The sequence below is a fragment of the Pristis pectinata genome, chromosome 27 (assembly GCF_009764475.1).
Source record: "Pristis pectinata isolate sPriPec2 chromosome 27, sPriPec2.1.pri, whole genome shotgun sequence".
Lineage (NCBI taxonomy): Eukaryota > Metazoa > Chordata > Chondrichthyes > Rhinopristiformes > Pristidae > Pristis > Pristis pectinata.
Window position 1 is genome coordinate 16,564,455 of NC_067431.1, and position 18,393 is coordinate 16,582,847.

General features: G+C 44.3%; 1 protein-coding gene across 2 annotated transcripts; it reads left to right on the forward strand.

The window, feature by feature from the left end:
* The first annotated feature begins 2,863 nt into the window (after window positions 1-2,863).
* Window positions 2,864-10,891, forward strand: LOC127583754 (thy-1 membrane glycoprotein-like). Of its 2 annotated transcripts, XM_052040059.1 has the most exons (5): window positions 2,913-3,028; window positions 5,802-5,943; window positions 6,544-6,620; window positions 7,971-8,318; window positions 10,108-10,891. In XM_052040059.1, exons 3-5 carry the CDS (start codon window positions 6,587-6,589, stop codon window positions 10,203-10,205), a joined length of 480 nt encoding a protein of 159 aa, XP_051896019.1. In that variant the 5' UTR covers window positions 2,913-3,028; window positions 5,802-5,943; window positions 6,544-6,586; the 3' UTR covers window positions 10,206-10,891. The 2 variants fall into 2 exon arrangements, with proteins under 2 accessions (XP_051896018.1, XP_051896019.1); XM_052040058.1 differs by lacking the exon at window positions 5,802-5,943 and having other exon boundaries at window positions 2,864-3,028.
* Window positions 10,892-18,393: the final 7,502 nt, after the last annotated feature.

Genomic DNA, 18,393 nt, shown 5'->3' on the forward strand with positions numbered 1-18,393 from the left:
GTCTTAAAGGCAGAAAAAGAAGTAAAGGTGGAAAGGGTTAAGAATTCCAGAGCGAATAACAAACCAGAATTAGAGGTGTGTAGATATCTCAGTCACAGGGCTGGAGGAGTGGGAAGTGGTAAGATATTAGATGGATTAAGATCAAGGGTGAGAATTCTTAATTTGTAACATTCCTGGGAGCCAGTGTAGGTCAGGAAGCAGTAGGTCAGGGAGCCAGTGTAGGTCAGGAAGCAGGGGGTCAGGGAGCCAGCGTAGGTCAGGGGGTGTCTTAGTGCATGTTAGGAGACAAGCAGTCATAGTTTGTATCACATGTTTATGGAGAACAGACTGAGGCAGACCAGAAACGCATTAGAGAAGTCAGGCATAGAGGTAACATCTGGCTGAAGATTCACAGCAGACGATCTGAGGCAGGGACAAAGATGAGCAATATAATGGATGTGGAAACACACAGTGTTAATTAGAGTATGGATAAATGGAAAATAGGAAAACATAGTTTAACATATTGTGACTGAGGGGGAAATGCAGCTTCTCTGACAGTACAGCACTCCTTTAATATTGTACTATACTGGGAGCCAACCATGACATTTGTATTCATTTCGGTGGAGTAGAATTAGAAACCAAATCTTTCTGACTCACACATTAATGGTCACTTATGTTGATTATGCACTAAAAGTACCACAGATTACTACTTATTGCGGAACAGGCAGACAGCAACACTACTTATGTGCTTGGGTTTCTGGCTTAGGTCTTTCAGTGTTTAATGTCAATGATATTTCACGCAGTCTGTGCTCACTTTTTCTGTTATGCTCTGACAAGATTGATATTTATTGATCCATTTTCTCGCTGACCTCATCAGGTTTGGAGCTTGAATTCAGTCTCTAGATAGCTTGGCTGTTCGAGAATCCATTAAATGTTATACTTGCCTCTATGGATATTGCCTTTGTTAATCATTGCTTTTAGCTTATCTGAGACAATGTAATGGAAAGGCATACTAGTCACTTCCAGTACATGAGCATAGATACAACTCCCCAAGCCCGTTCTACTACTCTCTCAGCTCACGGCCAAACTGTATCTTACAAGTTGTCCACCTTTGTTTCATTTTTGTTGGTGCGCTTACCAAACAAAAAAAAATAGCAACTTCAGTCTTAAAAATGCTAGTTGCCCCCAGAATCTGAAACTTTTGATGGAGAGTTTTTCAGATATAAATTAACTTCTGCGTGAAAAGGCATTTTCACTAATTTTAAGAACATCCCTCTTATCCCAGTCTCTTCTGCCAGAGACTCTATTGAATCTCTCTGATTTTGAATACCTTAAGCCTTTTAATTAGATAACCCTTTAATTCTCCAAACTCCAGGCAATATAAGCCCAGTTCTGTAATGGGGCTTCATTATTTAACCCTTTCAACTGTAATATCATTCTGGTGAATCTTCAGTGCAGCAATTCCAATGATTCCTCCTGAGCCGTGAGGCTCAGCCATGAATGACATCCAATTAAAGCCCTTTAGCTTTTCTTCCCTTTTGCATTACTACTTCCAAGTGATATAGGCAAGTGATTTCATATCAAGTATGTCAAGTGATTATCAAGTGATTTCATTTTATAGCAAGTGATTGGCATATTTCCAAATGATATAAGTAATATCCAATTACTGTTTTAGATTATTGATTTGTTTGTTGCTGCACAGATGCTGCTTGACCTGCTGAGTATTTCCAAAATTTTCTGGTTTTATTTCCAATTTCCAGAATCTGCAGAATTTCATTTTTGCAGTACTGCTCCATAAAATGCAGACCAGCACCTTCCCCTGAGTCTGCCTGGCTTTCAAAGTGAAGAATAAAGTGTCCTCCCATTGCCATAGGAACTAAGAAGGAAGGCACTCTTCTCCCAGAGTGAGAGTGTAGAGTGGACACGGAGGCCTCAATGACTGGTTAGGAAATGACTAAAGCATCAGTAACGTTATGAGCATCTCCACTGTTAAACAATGGGACAGCCTACTCACATTTACCCCCTCACCCGCCCACCTCACTACCGTGAAGGATGTGGGCCAAAGGTGGGCAGATGGGACAAGCTTGGATGGGCACCTTGTTTGGCATGGACCAATTCAGCCAGAGGGCCTGTTTCTGTGCTGCTTGACTCTATGACTCTAATGAATGAGGTCTAAAATCTATCCCCCTTCACCCACCCCACCTCACCACTGAGTGAGGTGGAACATTTAAGCCTCTCGCCCACCCCACCTCACTGATGGGGGCCAGCACTTTATTCACCAAAACACTGCAGATACTGAGAAACCAGAAAGGTGCTGGAAACATTAGGCTGAACAGCACCCGTGGGCTGAGAGTGTTAACCCTTCAGCTCTGTAGTCTGTTAACCCATCACTCACACCCGTATGCAGTGTTATTTTTAATCCGTCATGCTCCATATTCAATCTGCCACTGAGCATTGTATGGATAAATAAATCTTTAGAGTGGCTGGTTCAGACAGAGCACGGCCCACGGAGAGGGGAGCGGGTGTATCGGTGCCTAACACCGGTGTGTGTGTGTGTGTGTGTGGCCCACCGGGCTCTGTCCCGGCCAGAACTCAGTCAAATCCTCACCAGTGATGGGCGGGCGCAGGGTCACAGAACCCGGGACGTTGACTGTTTCTCTTTCCACTGATGCTACCTGATCTGCCGAGAGTTTCTGGCATTTTCTGTTCGTTTTTTGCAGTGCGTTAGTTCTGAATGCGCAGGAATGCATCGGATGGAGGAGTGTGGAGAACACCGGGAAGATCCCAACGGTGCTCCCGAACCCAGACGTTGTCTGGTAACAGTGTCTGAGAGGCGGAGGGGAGCGGTCACTTAATATTCTCGCAAGAAGGGGGCGTGCTGTGTATCAGCTGATACTGCAGTCAGTGCTGCAGTGAGGAACCGTTCCAGCAGCCTTTAAATTCTCTACAGGATCCTCACGATTGCACAGACTCCCTTCAGATTTCACTATTACAGAGAAGGGCAGAAGAAGCTGAGCCCTCAGTAGCGCAGGAGGCGAGGTCGCTGCAGGTAAGGAAGGAGTGAGCCCAAAGCTGAGAGAGGGGCGGCGACTGCAGTGGAGAAAGGAGAGGCAGTGGGTATCACTGGACTGCAAGTACCCATCGGGGATGAAAAGGGGGTGCGAATTACAGCGGAGAACATTCAGAGGAGGGTGGGAGAGAGGGAAGCAGAGAGATAAGAAGAGACAATGGAGGAAAGGGGGAAAGGCAAGGGAAGAGGTAGAGAGGGGGAGAGAGGAAGGGGAGGGGAGAGAGAGGGAGAGAGGGAAGAGGGGGAGGGGAGAGAGGAGAGGAAGGGGGAGAGAGAGGAGAGGAAGGGGAGAGAGAGGGAGATGAATTAAGAATCGAGAGCGACATATTCAGCAGTACTGTAGCCAGCGAGATATTTAATCTTGAAACGATGAAAAAAATCTTTAATCATATGCAGGCAGAGTCGAAGGAAATCAATCCAACGGCGTCGGTTGGGAAAGAACACATTTTAAATGTAAAACTAGTGCAGGTTAAACGCGGGGTTGTGTTTACAGTCTCGGGGAGAGATCAGCAGTACCGGACTGTCGGCTCTGATTCAAAGTTGCGGCGGACTCTCGATGTATATTGAGCAGGATAAAGCTGTTGGGGGGGGGGGGGGGGGGGGGGATGAAACGGGACAAAATGTGAATTGTGGCTATAAACGAACGAGTGATACTGGGAAATAAATTCCGAGGGGCAACCTGTCCGGGAGGTACCCTCCCCGCCTCTCAGTCCGGCCAACCTCCCTGCATTCTTTTAACGTCCTTGTCTCTCTGCAGTCTGTGCCCGAGTCGCAATCACACCCCAATCCCCCATACCAAACGCAGCTCTCTCTCCGATGTAAGGCTCCGCACGCCACCTCCCCCCCCCCCCCGTCCTCTCACGGAGATCACCACACCCAAAAGTAGCAGTTCCTTGTTTTGCACTACTTGTTTATTTGTAATTTATAGTAATTTTATGTCTTTGCACAGCGCTGCTGCCGTGAAACAACAAAGTTCACGTCATATAAATCAGTGATAATGATTCGGATTCGGGTTCAGTTCAACAGCAAAAGACAAACTGTTGGAGGAATTCAGCCAAGTCGAGCAACATCTGCAGTCTCCTGTGTCAGAATTACTGCACCTCCACCCCACCTCCCATCCCTTCACTCTCTCCCCTCTGGCCCTGGGCTGTGTCAACTTATCTCCCTCCATCCCCACCCTGGGCAACGGAGACTCTCGATCCTCCACCTACTTGGCCCTGCCATCCCGCGCTGGGTTCTGAAACCCCACCTCAGCCGGGGGGGGGGGGGGGGGGGTTGGGCCAGCTCTCTTACCCCATCCGCCAACCCCACCCCTTCCTCTCACCTCCAATACCCCGCAAGCCCAGCCAAACTCTTGTCACCCCCACCTCTTTTCCAGCTCTCTCTATCTACCCCCACACCACCCACCATCCCTATCTCCCACCCTGAGATACTCATCCCAAGTGGCTCTGCCCTTCTTCCCTTTTCCTAGCAAGTCTTCCTACCGATTCCCATTCAGAGAGCCCTGACCAGTATTCTAAACCACCCCCTCACACCTGGATCAGTCCTGACCCTATGGTGACTCAGATTTGATGTAATAGGTTAGAATTTTGATTAAGTCTCCCTCCAGAAGTTCTGCAAAAGTCTTTTTGTCTACATTCCTTATATATTATTAATCCCAAATAGCTCTTTAATGTCTTGTAAACACTTGCTTTATATTTCTGCTTCTGTTGGAGGTGTCTAGTGAGCATTTCAGCCTTCTGCAATCTAAGAAAGTCATGTAGTTTTTGATCCTGTGTCATATTATCATACAGGAAGGGACAAGGTTCACAATGGGAACATCAACTCGCCTTTGAAATTGGCTTTCCGTTTTGAAGAAAACAAGAATTATTGAATGGGAATGAATTATAAAATGGGTCACAATTTGACAATGAAGAATTTTCAGCTTATTTCTCTTGATAGGAGGTGCCACACCCAATCAACATGGTAACCCTGCTGGCGAGAACCAATATTGCAGAAAGCAGTGCAAGCCAAAACTGCAGCAGGTCAGGCAGAATCTGTGGAGAGAGAAACAAGAGTTAGTGTTGCACTTGATGTAAGATCATCCTCCTGAAACATTCATTCTGGCTCTCTTGCTGCAGATGTGCTCAGGATTTCCAGCATTTAAGTTATTGTTTCAGGATTCCAGCATCTGCAGTTGTTGCTTCCTGACTGCTTGGGGTTCCTTTGAACTTATTTGTACCTCTCAAGTGTTGTAACTGTATCATCTAGTGCAAGGAATACATTCTTGGCCAATGTTGGTTGGATTTGAACAGGACATTCATTCTTGCCTTTAGAAATGTTTTAATTTTGATCAGTTATTTCAGTATTGTTTCCCACATTATGGTGCAGCTTTTATGCTAACACAAAGTGATACTGATGGGAAGGCAATTGTGCAGATGTGACGTGGCTTGAGATGAGGGTTTTGGTTTGATCAACTTGCCCCTTGAGTTTGTTGGAATTGCTTAAACCTGATGCATTCTGTGGCAGTTACACAGAGGATTTTGGCCATTAGCTCAACTATTATACTCAATGTGGGGATAGATTTTTGCACTGCAGGAGGATCAAGCGTAATGGAGCTCAGACAGGAAAATGGAGTTGAATAGCAGAGCAAGTTCGAGGGGCATATGGCCTGCTCTTTCTTTTGTATGTTTTTATCTACCTGCTGATGTGAAGGGAAGATTATTTTTTTCATTTATAACTTCTATTTTTAAAGCATTTTTCACAATCTTAGGCCATTCAAAAAGCTCAAGGGACATGATTTGAACCATTGTCACTGATATAACCTAGGAATCACAGTGACCAATCTGTGCACAGCAGGATCCCACTATTGAAATAATGACCAGATGAACTCTGCTAGTGAGGTTGGTCAAAAGGTAAATATTAATCTGTTCTTTTTCCAAGTTCAAGTTTATTGTCATGGGCATACACACGCAGGGTATAAATGCCATGAAAAGAAGCTTTTTGAGCACTGTACATTACAAACATAAGTTAACATAAGCTTAAATTAACATAAATTTTACATAATTTACATGACAAAATAAACAAATTAAACATAACAACATTAGTGTAAGTTGAGAGAGAGAAAAAAAAATTGTATGTCTTAAGTTTCTTTGTCCTTTTTGAATGGTGTTGTGGGATCTTTCACATCCACCCAGTAGGGCATGCTTCACCACCTCAGGAGTGTCCGCCGGGATTGTGTGCCTGAATACGTAGAGTGAGCGGAAACCTCCAAATGTGACTCAGCCATGAAAGAGCTACTTATTGAGACAAGGCTGGTGAGAGTCATTGACCAAGTGAAATGGAGCCAGAATGGAAAACATTTGCAAATGTTGAGGCCAACATGATTATCTGCATTGTATTTGTCTATCCTGGAAAGGAGCATTTTTTTTTTCATTTGCTTTGGGAAATAACACATCATCAAAATAGACCCAGGGTTCAGGATAACTCTGACACAATTTTTGTTTATTTTTCAGGCACTGGTATTGGATTATAGGAGGCTCCTGGCCTAGACTAAAGATGAACCACTTGCTCATACTGTCTGTCCTGGCAGGTATGTGTTCCTCAGGAAATTTGATTTACTCTTGAATGAACATCATTAACGTATACTCCATTTATGCCAGTTTACTCAGAGTCTGCAGGACCTACAGACAGTTAAGTCATGAGCCACAACAAATGAAAATGTATTTGCAAATATCTCAAACTGCTGGGTATCGCTATAATTTTTGAAATGGTAAACACATCTCCTGCTTTCCTGACTCTTAAACACTGCTTTGGGAAATAAAGGAATATAAACTATCGATTGTAGGTTATTGGTAATTGGTTTATGATTGTCAGATGCACCAAGACACAGTGAAAAGATTTTGTTTGCATGTCATCCAAACAGATCATTCCATAGATAAGTACATGGAGGTAGTACAAAAGGAAGAAAAAACAGAATGCAAAATAGAGTGCTACAGTTACAGAAAAAGTGCAGTGCAGGTAGACAAAGTGCACAGGCCATGATGAGGTAGATTGGAAGATCAAGAGTTTCTCCTTATTGTATAAGAGGTCCATTCAAAAGTCTTATAACAGCAGGGTAGAAGTTGTCCTTGAACCTGGTTGTACCTGTTCTCAGGCTTTTGTATCTTCTGCCTGATGGGAGCGGGGAGAAGAGAGAATGACCAGGGAGGGAGGAGTCATTGATTATGTTGGCTGCTTTTTCTAGGCAGCAGAAACAGTCTCTTGTGGTCTTGGCAGAGCAGTTGCCACACCAAGCTGTGAAGCATCCAGATGGTGCATCATTAAAAATTGACAAGGGTCTAGACTGTATCTATCTTCCTTTCTCTAATAATGTATAAAAGTGAGTAAAAAAAAAGTACTTAAGTGTAAGCATGTGCTGCTAATTTATAAGTGGGGAAGAAGAGAGTCACTAAATGGCTGGTAATGATTGTCATTTAGCTGGAGAGAAGTCAACCACCTCTAGTGACCATCATTGACATTACCAACACTGGAATTTCCACCATTAACTTTGAGCAGAAACTCATAAATGTAAAACAAAAAAAAGCACCTGGGTCAGGTGGTATGTATGGATGCTCTCTGATCTGCTGAATGGTCTAGAATTTCCTGCTTTTGTTGCAGATTTCCTGAACCTGCAGTATTTTGATTTTCAGCTACATAAATCCTGTGGCAATTTGAGCAGGTTGAAGCCCGATATTCTGCAGTAAGTGGATCATCTCCTGACTTCCCAAAGCCTTTAAGACTCAGATGCGATGGAAGGCTTTCTGTGTGCCTGGATGAACGCAGCTTCAGCGATACTCAGGAAGCTCATTATCATCCCTTCGTTAGTTGTGAGAATGCAGAAGTTGCATGTTTAAAATGCACCACTGAAATATCACGAGGTTTGTTTTATTTCTGTTTTCAGTGTTGCCTTTGATGGAAGGCCAAGAAATCACAAGTCTGACTGCCTGCACCAGTGCGACCAACGATTTGAATCTTAACTGCAACTACAAGAAAAAGAGCACTGGGACCATCTACTATGAGTGGAGTGTCCTCACGGCAAAGAACCAAACACTGGTGCTCGCAAGCTCAATGCATCCAAACAGCGTGGCACCAGTTTACAAGAATCGGGCAAAAGTAACCAAGACAGATTCTCAACTAACTGTCACCTTGACTGGGTTTGGCACTGCTGACGATGGCAAGTATACTTGTCATCTTTTTCCCAGTGGTGATACAATGCCAGAGTACAACAAAACGATTTCAGTTATGAAAGGTAAGGATATTTTCATCAGAACATTAAGAACTTCAATGTGAAGAGTCTCTGAAAAGGCCTGGCAGTTTCAAATCCCATGGACTTACCCTTTCGAGAACAGTCTAGGTACCACTGTGGAGGGTTTGGTACACTATCACTGCAGTGGCTTTCTTTCTGTTAGTTGTAGAGACCACAAACAAATTTGGCCAGCCAGTGGTCCTTGGTAACATTATAAATCAATCGAAGTACTATATCCTTCTTACTCAGAGGGACTAGGACAATGTAGATGGAGCGTTATTCTGTACCTAACACATTGTACCTGCCCTGAAAGTGTTTGATGGGACATTCTGAGGAGAATTTTACTTTGTTCCGAACACTTCTAATGCTCAGCCCCACCTTGCTCACCCCTAACACTATCTCCATCCCCAGATTGTGCTCTATGAGCTGACATCTGGTGATCCCAAGCCCAATTGCTATCCAGTGAGCAGGAGGTATGAGGGAATGAGTGGATGAATGTTGTGTGACGAGAGAAGTTGGTTCAGTTTTGGTGAATCGTAAGACTCAATGTCAATCAGAAACAGGAACCCAAGTTTATTCTCTAATCTAAGGGCACTTAGTTCCCTCTCTATCCCAGTTGTACTCTCAACCCTACAAATCTTCACGCCCTTCTAATCAACCTTGGGATTGGCAGTTCTTTAACTAAACATCTGCCACTCTACCTCTTCCTCTACAAGATGTTCCTTAATACACATCTTTGTGACCTTGCCTGTCTCAGATTGTGCGTTATGTCGCCGCATTATAGGAAGGATGTGGAGGCCTTGGAGAGGGTGCAGAGGAGATTTACCAGGATGCTGCCTGGATTGGAGTGTATGAATATGAGGAAAGGCTTAAGGTGCTAGGGCTTTATTCACTGGAAAGGAGGAGGATGAGAAGAGACATAATAGAGGTATATAAAATATTGAGAGGAATAGATAGAGTAGACAGCCAGCGCCTCCTTCCCAGGGCACCAATGCTCAAGACAAGAGGGCATGGCTTTAAGGTTACGGGTGGGAGGTTCAGGGGAGATGTCAGGGGGAGGTTTTTCACCCAGAGAGTGGTTGGTGCATGGAATGCACTGCCTGGGGTGGTGGTGGAGGCAGATACATTGGACAGGTTCAAGAGTTTGTTGGATAGGCATATGGAGGAATGTGAGATGGAGGGATATGCGGGAGGAAAGGGTTAGATAGTGTGAGGGTGGTTTGATGGACGGCACAACATGGTGGGCCGAAGGGCCTGTTTTGTGCTGTATGGTTCTATGGTTCTATGGTTCTAAATGATTATGCTGCTGAGATGACTTACAATGTGAAAGGTGTCATGTAAATGGGAGCTTATGTGCAGTGTTCATCGATGAAACCTACTAACTCATTACAGAATTGACAGACTGGGCTATTACAGGAAACTCAAATGGATTCAGCTTAGTGTTTTCCAGATGTGTATGACAGGCAATTGAGAATCATTAAACGTTTTGTATATTCCCCCATTTTCGTTACTGGTGACTTCAATGAAAAATGACTGCTGTCACCTATTTTACACAACAGGCACAAAGTTGAGACCAGAAACACACTTTGAAATCTGCTCAAATGGAAAGCATTTGTTCATTGGAGAAGCTCACATACATTTATATCTCAAGATGAAACTTAGGATTCCTCATCAACAGTTTTTTATTGGATAGGAAATAGTGACTGTCTTACTGCCTCTTGTCATGGGCAGGTACAAGGACAAACTTTCTAATTGTCTATCTATTTTTCTGTTTCACTTAATGTCTTTGCAGCAACTGTTCAAACGTGCGGCGCCTCTGGGCTTCTGCTGAACACTCCTTGGATGCTGAGTCTACTCTTGTTTCCTGTTATTCAATCCCTGGATGTCTAGACCTGTGGAATTCAAAATGAACTAATTAGCAACTTAGAAAGAACAGGCATGACTGCATCTCCTCTAAGGAATGAGTGATTGTTCTGCTGATTTCTTTCCCCCTGGCATTCTTGTTTATTTTATGTTAATTTTCTGTCATGTCAGTCACTTCAAGCAGAAACATGGTTTCGATAAGTCAGTCACAGTCACGTGCATAGACCCTGGAGCTTCCGGCAAGCTCCACTCTCAAGTTCTGTTGACCTTAAGGTGGTATCGGTGGTGGTGTTGGCACATGGTCACCCTTCAGAAAGTTTTCAAGGCCATGAAGTAATATCTAGGTTGAAGGGTTCTCATAATCACCTCATTGTGGGGGTACAGCAAGGGATAAGGGCAGGGGGAGCAATAGTGAACCATTTAGGTTCACGGTTCCAGGAGATGTTAGAGCCTGACTGATTCTCCAAGACCTGAGCCAGGATCTGCTCCAACACTGACTGTGACTCTTTCGAACAAAGCAAAATAAAGTATCAATATAAGTGCTTTGGCTTCTATTGAATGTAATGCTAGCCTGCTCAGGTACATACCAGTTACTGTATATATTGAGGAATCCAGCTCTGAATATATTTTCTATGTAGGCTGAATACTGTGTGTCAGATATTTTTAATTGCCAATACCCAATAAATGTTCATTTTCTTTTCTCAAACAGAAAATGTGAATTCTGTAATTTTGTTTTGTGCAGAACTATTCCTCTTTCACCCAATAGCTCCAGTTTATCTGCTCACATCCTGTACCACCCACATCACCACTGACACCCTAGCCCTATCTGGTTTTGCCATGATGAAGGGGGGATTAGATCTATAATCTCTCAACCACAGCACAAGCCTGAGTAACTTAAGTCTGTGGCCAATCTGTAAGTGGAGCTCAATGAGTTGGTAGAACCCAATCATTTGAGGGGAGCATTCCAGTCAAGCTCAGTCCTGGTCTTGCATGGTATCTATGGGCCTTGTGATGAAGTGGGAGTTGAGAGAGTGGGTAGTCTCTGTGGCTGTTACTTTTATGATGGAAATTTGGATACAGATACTATTGGGCACGTGGTGGGAACTGGACCCTGTGTTCGAATAGTGAGCATTGCGGATCTTTCATTATTGGAAAAAGTTCATTTTTATGGAAGTAGTAAGCTGTAGAGAGCAGCAGACGGTGGCCAGCAAGGTCCAGGAACAGGGTGAGGCAACGGCAGACACTTCACCAGCTCTTGAGTATATGAGGAAGGAGGACTGACTGGGTGGTGACTGGTTTGGAGTTGAGGACGAGGCCATGTTGGAGTAAATGGTGGACAGTCTGCTTCTGCTCATGCTCTAACCACACTGTTGGAGGTTTAAAAGGCTCCTTGTCAGCTGAATTTCCAGACCCTATTGCAGATGGGTCAGCACAGTGGAGGGGTTTACCTCCATGAAATACCAGGCAGTAACTCCGAGGTCTCCCTACGAAGGGCCAGAATTACAACTTTTAACTCCGGCTTTTGGCTTCAGATCCACCCCAGAGTGCTCAGGGGTGGTAACGGATCATAAACCTAAACCCAAACTGGACTCTTGCTCAGTGGACAGCATTCTCATTCCTGAAGGGCAAGGATGCACCCCAGAGACAAACACACAGGACAGGCTGATGTTCCTTATGGGTTACTGAGAGATTGCTGCCCCATTGGAGGGCATCAATGGGGGAGCACCGCATGGCCTGAGGCATAATGATCGATGTTGTAACCAAGAATTTAATAGAGCATGGAGCACTATGCTCAAACTGGGAATTCAAAGACTGGTATCCAGATGGACTCTGTTAATTCCCCGCAGTGAGGAATGGGATTCTTCACATTGGGTTATCTGATAGTGGTTGGACATTGGTCTCATTGTTGGAATGCCTTTGTGATTATGGGCGAAAAACTATTGTGAAGCAATGACATCATCAGACACATGACTCCGTTCAGGACATCACAATTGCAGTTACCCTTTGACCCTTGGCCTTATCTGACCAACTGCCCACTCCAAGCTGTGGCCCCAGGTGAAAATGTGAAGCATTTGTTCCGGTGACCTGACTCACCAGTGGTTCGTGACGCTTTGAACAGCGAGTGACCAGAATGACAGGCACTGGAGAATGAGGAGGGTATCAGATACCACAAGTGAGGTAGGCACTGGAATCTAATTGAGGAGTGTATGGAACCAATATACAAAATGACAGCTTATTGTCTAGGATGTGTGGCTGTTTGGTGAGCTGACCACCCATCAACGATTACTGAGTGGGCCAGAAGTTATAATGTCAATGGCTTATTGTACCCAGCATAGAGATTTAAACTCACCACACCACTCAACAAATTGGCTGCTCATCTCCCTCAAGCTTTTGTCTCTTCATCAATCCATTTAAAATGCAAAACTTGGCCTCTCTCCTCCAAGACCTCCTGATTTTCTCCATCTTCCTGCACCCTCTCATTGCTGGTGCTGGTTCTGTTCTTTGGCACCTGCCCAGCATTTTCCTTCAATGCCCCTCCCCACCCAATCTCACACCTCCTCAGCTCCTGTGAACTATCTTAGACGGCTTCCAGGGTCACCCCTCCACTCTTCCTTCACTTTACCATGACCAATCTTCTGTTTTCACTCTCAGTCATAGAGTCATAGAACAATGCAATCTTAGTGGAAACATCATATTAAAATGGAGGAACATTCAGAATTTGTTATGATAATTTGCTTTTATATAGCTCTAACACAGAAAATATGCCAAGGAACTTCAAAATCAAACAAAATTTGACATTGAGCAAATGGAAGTTTTAGAGAAGTGGTGTGAATGGGAGGCTTGAAGAAGGAATATATAGTACCTGACGCCATCCAGTGGTGATACAGATTATTACAGATATTTATGAAAACAATTTGTGCTTTTGAAGTATAAAATATCTCAAGGTGTTTCAAGAAGTTTTATCAAACAAAATATCATACTGAGGCACAGAAGTAGATATGGGCCGGTGAAAAGTAGCTTGGTCAAAGGGGGGAGATTTTGAGAAAAATCAAAGGAGGGTAAGGAAGCAGAGAAATATAGGGAAAGTATCTGAGAGCTTGGCTGGTGAAACCATGCCATTGCTGGGTCAGTCAAAGATTGGTGATGTCCAAGAGCCAGAACTGGAGCAGTGGAAATATCTCTCAGAAAATTATAGAGGTAGAGAGGAGACCATTGTGGGTTCATGAAACACAGCTAAGAATGATGAAATTGAGGTGTGCCTCAAAAGCGCATAGAAGGTGATGGGTGAATGGATCTGCACTAGTTAAGATGGCAGAATTTTGGATGATCTTAAGTTTACGGAAGGTGCAATGAAGAAGACCAGCCAACAGAGCTCTGCAAATTCGAATGGAGAGGTAATGAAGCACAGATGAGGGTTTCGGCAGCAGGTGAGCTAAGGATATGACAGAGTTCAGGGATGTCACCAAGGAAGAAATAAACGTTCCTAATGATGGCACAAACCTGTAGACCACAACTCATGTTGGGACAGCCAAGTCAGTAACCTGGACAGCCAGCGCCTCTTTCCCAGGGCGCCAATGCTCAAAACAAGAGGACATGGCTTTAAGGTATTGGGGTGGGAAGTTCAAGGGTGATGTCAGAGGGAGGTTTTTCACCCAGAGAGTGGTTGGTGCATGGAATGCGCTGCCTGGGGTGGTGGTGGAGGCTGATACATTGGACAAGTTCAAGAGATTGTTAGATAAGCATATGGAGGAATTTAAGTTTAATATGTGGGAGGAAGGGATTAGATAGTCATAGGTGTGGTTTGAAGGGCGGCGCAACATGGTGGGCCGAAGGGCCTGTATTGTGCTGTATTGTTCTATGGTTCTATGGTTCTATGGACACTAAGGTTGCCTAAACAGTATTCCAAACCTCATCTTGGAACTCTAAGTTTTGAACAATCTATTTCAGCCTAAGAAAGTTGCTAGATAGAAGGGTGGCTAGGGACATAGTTTCTGGCAGAGACCAAAGGTAATGTTTTCAATCTTCCCTTTATCCAGCTGGAGACATTTCTGTTCAGCCTGTGCAATTTAGTAATGGTAGAAGGCTCAGGAGAAGCAAAGGTGTTGTAGAGTTTGGTATCATCAGCATATATCTAGAAGCAAGTGTATTTTTAATAAAGTTGCTGAGAGTAGCACTTAAATGAGAAATAGGAAGTCAAGCATTTGAAAGAGGATTCAGAGACCATTGTCAGTAATGCTCTGACTAGGTCAATGAGAAACCAGTCCCACTTTGTTGGATGATGGAAGTGTGACTCTGCGGAAGGACGGTGTGGTCAGTTGTGTTGAAGGCTGCAGACTGTCTGCTGAGGGCAAGGTTTTGTAGCTGATCTTTGTTATAGTCAGACGGGATGTAACATGTGCTTGATGAGAGCTACTTTTACAGCTATAGCATCAGTGGAAGCCAGACTGAAGGGCTTTAAATATTAAGCTCTGTAAAGGAAAGAATTTGGAGAGTTAAGGGAGACTAGAGATAAGGTGGCAGTTTCAAGCCTGGAGGATTCATGGGTGGGTTATTTGGGGAGTGGACCAATGGGAGCAGATTTGAAGCAAAAAGACAGGAGAAAAACCAGCCCATGTGGAAGCGGAACGGTAACTAGGAATTCAACAGTTTAGAGGGAATAGGGTCAAGGGAGAGGAAAGTGGGCTTTATGGACAAGATGAACTTGGAGACACTATGAGAAGAGAGAGGACAAGTACAAGTCCTGGCGGAGCTTTGGAAGAAGTATGGCCAGGGAAAGGTAGGAAATCAGAAGGGCCGACTGATCAGACAGACTCAGTCTTAATGACAAGGAAGTCCATCGGCTCCTTGTCCGCTATTGGAAGTGAGGACAGAGGAAACCAGACAGAATGGTTTAAGCATCTGACTGCAAATAAAAAGCCAAGGGTTAGATTTGCATTCCAAGAATATCCTAGAAGCGTACACAGTTTTGACAGACAAGAGGAGCACCCAGCAATGCTTTATGTAGTCTAGCTGGATCCAACAGTGAGTAGCTAAATCAGTTGTCCAGCATAGAATCATATACAGTAGACTCATAAGATACAAAAGGTTATTGAGAGAGGCAAGAGATGAGATTGCTGGGGCCTTGACCAATATCTTCGTGTCCTCTCTAGCCACAGGCAAAGTACTGGAGGACTAGCGAGTAGCTAATGTTGTTCCATTATTCAAGAAGGAAAACAGGGATAATCCTGGTAACTATAGACTGGTGAGCCTCACGTCAGCAGTAGGGAAGTTACTGGGGAGGATTCTTAGGGATAGGATTTATGAACATTTGGAAAACCATAGCCTAATTAGGGACAGTCAGCATGGCTTTGTGCAGGGCAAGTCGTGCCTTACTAACTTGATTGAGTTTTTTAACGAGGTGATGAGGGTGACTGATGAAGGCAGAGCTGTGGATGTTGTCTACATGGATTTTAGTAAGGCGTTTGACAAGGTCCCACATGGGAGGCTCATCCAGAAGACTAAGATGCATGGGATCCATGGCGAATTGGTCGTTTGGATTCAGAACTGGCTTGCCCATAGAAGACAGAGGGTAGTGGTCGATGGGACTTATTCTAGCTGGAGGTCTGTGACTAGTGGTGTTCCTCAGGGATCCGTACTGGGACCTCTGCTGTTTGTGATGTATATATATGACCTGGATGAAAATGTACATGGGTGGGTAGTAAGTTTGCAGATGATATGAAGATTGGTGGTGGTGTGGATAGTGTAGAAGACTGGCAAAGGATACAGCGGGATATAGATATGGGCGGAGAAATGGCAGATGGAGTTCAACCTGGCCAAATGTGAAGTGTTGCACCTTGGGAGATCAAATGTAAAGAGACAGTACACTATTAATGGCAAGACCCTTAACAGTGTGGATAAGCAGAGAGATCTTGGGATCCAAGTCCATAGCTCCCTGAAAGTGGCTACACAGGTTGATAGACTGGTAAAGGAGGCATATGCATGCTTGCCTTCATTAATCGAGGCATTGAGTTCAATAGTCAGGGAGTTATGCTGTAGCTTTATAAAACTTCAGTTAGGCCACATCTGGAGTATTGCATTCAGTTCTGGTCACCCTGTTACAGGGAGGATGTCGAGGCTTTGGAGAGGGGGCAGAAGAGGTTTACCAAGATGCTGCCTGGATTAGACAGCATGTGCTATGAGGATAGGTTGGACAAACTTGGGTTGTTCTCTCTGGAGCGGCGGAGGCTGAGGGGAGATCTGATATGTGTTTATAAGGTTATGAGACGCATAGATAGAGTAGACAGCCAGTACCTTTTCCCCAGCATTGAAATGTCTAATACCAGAGGGCATGCATTTAAGGTGATAGGGGGTATGTTCAAAGGAAATGTGTGGGGCAAGTTTTTTACACAGAGAGTGGTGGGTGCCTGGAATGCGCTGCCTGGGGTGGTGGTGGAGGCAAATACGGTAGGAGTGTTCAAGAAGCTCTTAGATAGGCACGTGAATGTGAGGGAAATGGTAGGATATGGACATTGTGTAGGCAGAAGGGATTAGTTTAGTTGGGCATTTTATTACTAATGTAATTGGTTCAGCACAACATTGTGGGCTGAAGGGCCTGTTCCTGTGCTGTACAGTTCTATGTTCTAAGGAGACCATTCACACCTTTGTGTTCACTCCCATTGGAAAAGACCCGCTCAGTATAACTGGAACTTCCAGCACCAGGTCACGGCTCTTCAAGTACACATCAAAGTACTTTTAAACATGATATGGGTTTCTGCCTCCACCGCCTTCCAAGAGTTCCAGACCTCCAACCTTCTTCCGGGTGAAAAATATTTCCTCATCTCACTTCTGATCCTTCTACCATTTTTTAAAATAAACTATGCCCCTCTGGCCTTTGATTCCTCTGTTAAGGGGAATAGGACCTTCCTATTAACTCTTTCTAGGCGCCTCATAATTTTAGGCTCCTCAATTAAGTACCTGCTTAGCTTTCTCTGTTTCAAAGTAAACAACCCTGGCCTATCCAATCTTTCCTCATTTCTAAAATTTTCCAGTCTTTGCAAATATCGTCATAGATTTCTGTCTTCTTTCAAGTGCAGTCACATCTTCTTGTGATGTGATGATTAGAACTGTGCACAGTCCTCAAGCTACGGCCTTCATGTTGTGTATACAGTTTCAGCATGACCTCCGAGCTCTAATGTTCTCTGTCTCCATTCATAAAAGAAAGAATCTTGTATGCCTACTTAACCACTTACTGATGTGTACTGCTGCTTTTATGGACACGCATTCCAAGGTTCTTCTGTTTCTTTATTCCTCTCAGTGTTCTCCCACTGATTATGAATTCCCTAGCTTTGCTGCACTTCCCTAAATACATTACCTGGTATATTCATTCCAGATTTTATTGCTGGACCTGTGCATTTAAAGAAGCAGAGGTAACAACTTTACCAGAAGAGGAGAGAGTGATGGTTTGGTTAGGGGTTAGGATATAAAAAGTGAACGTGTGGTTCTGCAGATCAGAAGCTACAGAAATATTGCCGGGAATGGAGGGCTGGAAGTTTAGCTGTTGAGAGAGGGCTTCTTCCATTGTGGGTAGGTAAAGGGTGAAGTGAGTGGAGAGCAAAATGAGACAGTGATCTGGGGAAGTCTTATCTATGATTGAGATATTGCGAGTAATGAGGCCAGGAAAACTGGCAAAATCAAGGGGTGGCTGTGAATGTGGGCTGTGAATTGTACTTGGAGAGATTAAGGGAAGTTAAGAGGACAGTGAACTCAGAGGAGATAGAGAGCGTCATTGGGTTTTATTTGTCCCTTCACAGGATGTGGATATTGCTGTTGGCTAACTACCCAGCTCTAATGGTCTTTAAGGTGATGGTAAGCCCCTCACTCAAACTGCTGCGGTTCTTCTGGTCCACATTCCCCCACAGTCATAATGCAATAATTTTCCAAGTCACAATGGTGTGTGACCTGAAGGACAACCTGCAATTTGTGGTGTCCTCATGTGCCTGCTGGCCAGGTGCATCCAGTGGGAGCAGCTGCAAGTTTGGGAGATGCTCCTGGATCAGTCTAGGCAAGTAACTGCAATGTATTTTGTAAATGTACAAACTGCAGTCGCTGTGCACTAACGATGGAGGGTGTAAATGTTGTGGCTGGTGGATAGGGTGCCACTCAAGCAGACTGCTTTGTCATGGTTATTGTCTAGCCTCTTAAAGTTGCAGGAGCAGCATTCATCCAGGCAAGGGGA

Bases quoted from the DNA above. Each gene is read 5' to 3' on its own strand.
- LOC127583754 (XM_052040058.1), top strand. From the start codon at position 6,587: ATGAACCACTTGCTCATACTGTCTGTCCTGGCAG. The intron at 6,621-7,970 runs GTATGTGTTCCT...TTCTGTTTTCAG, and splicing joins CATACTGTCTGTCCTGGCAG to TGTTGCCTTTGATGGAAGGC. The intron at 8,319-10,107 runs GTAAGGATATTT...ATGTCTTTGCAG, and splicing joins AACGATTTCAGTTATGAAAG to CAACTGTTCAAACGTGCGGC.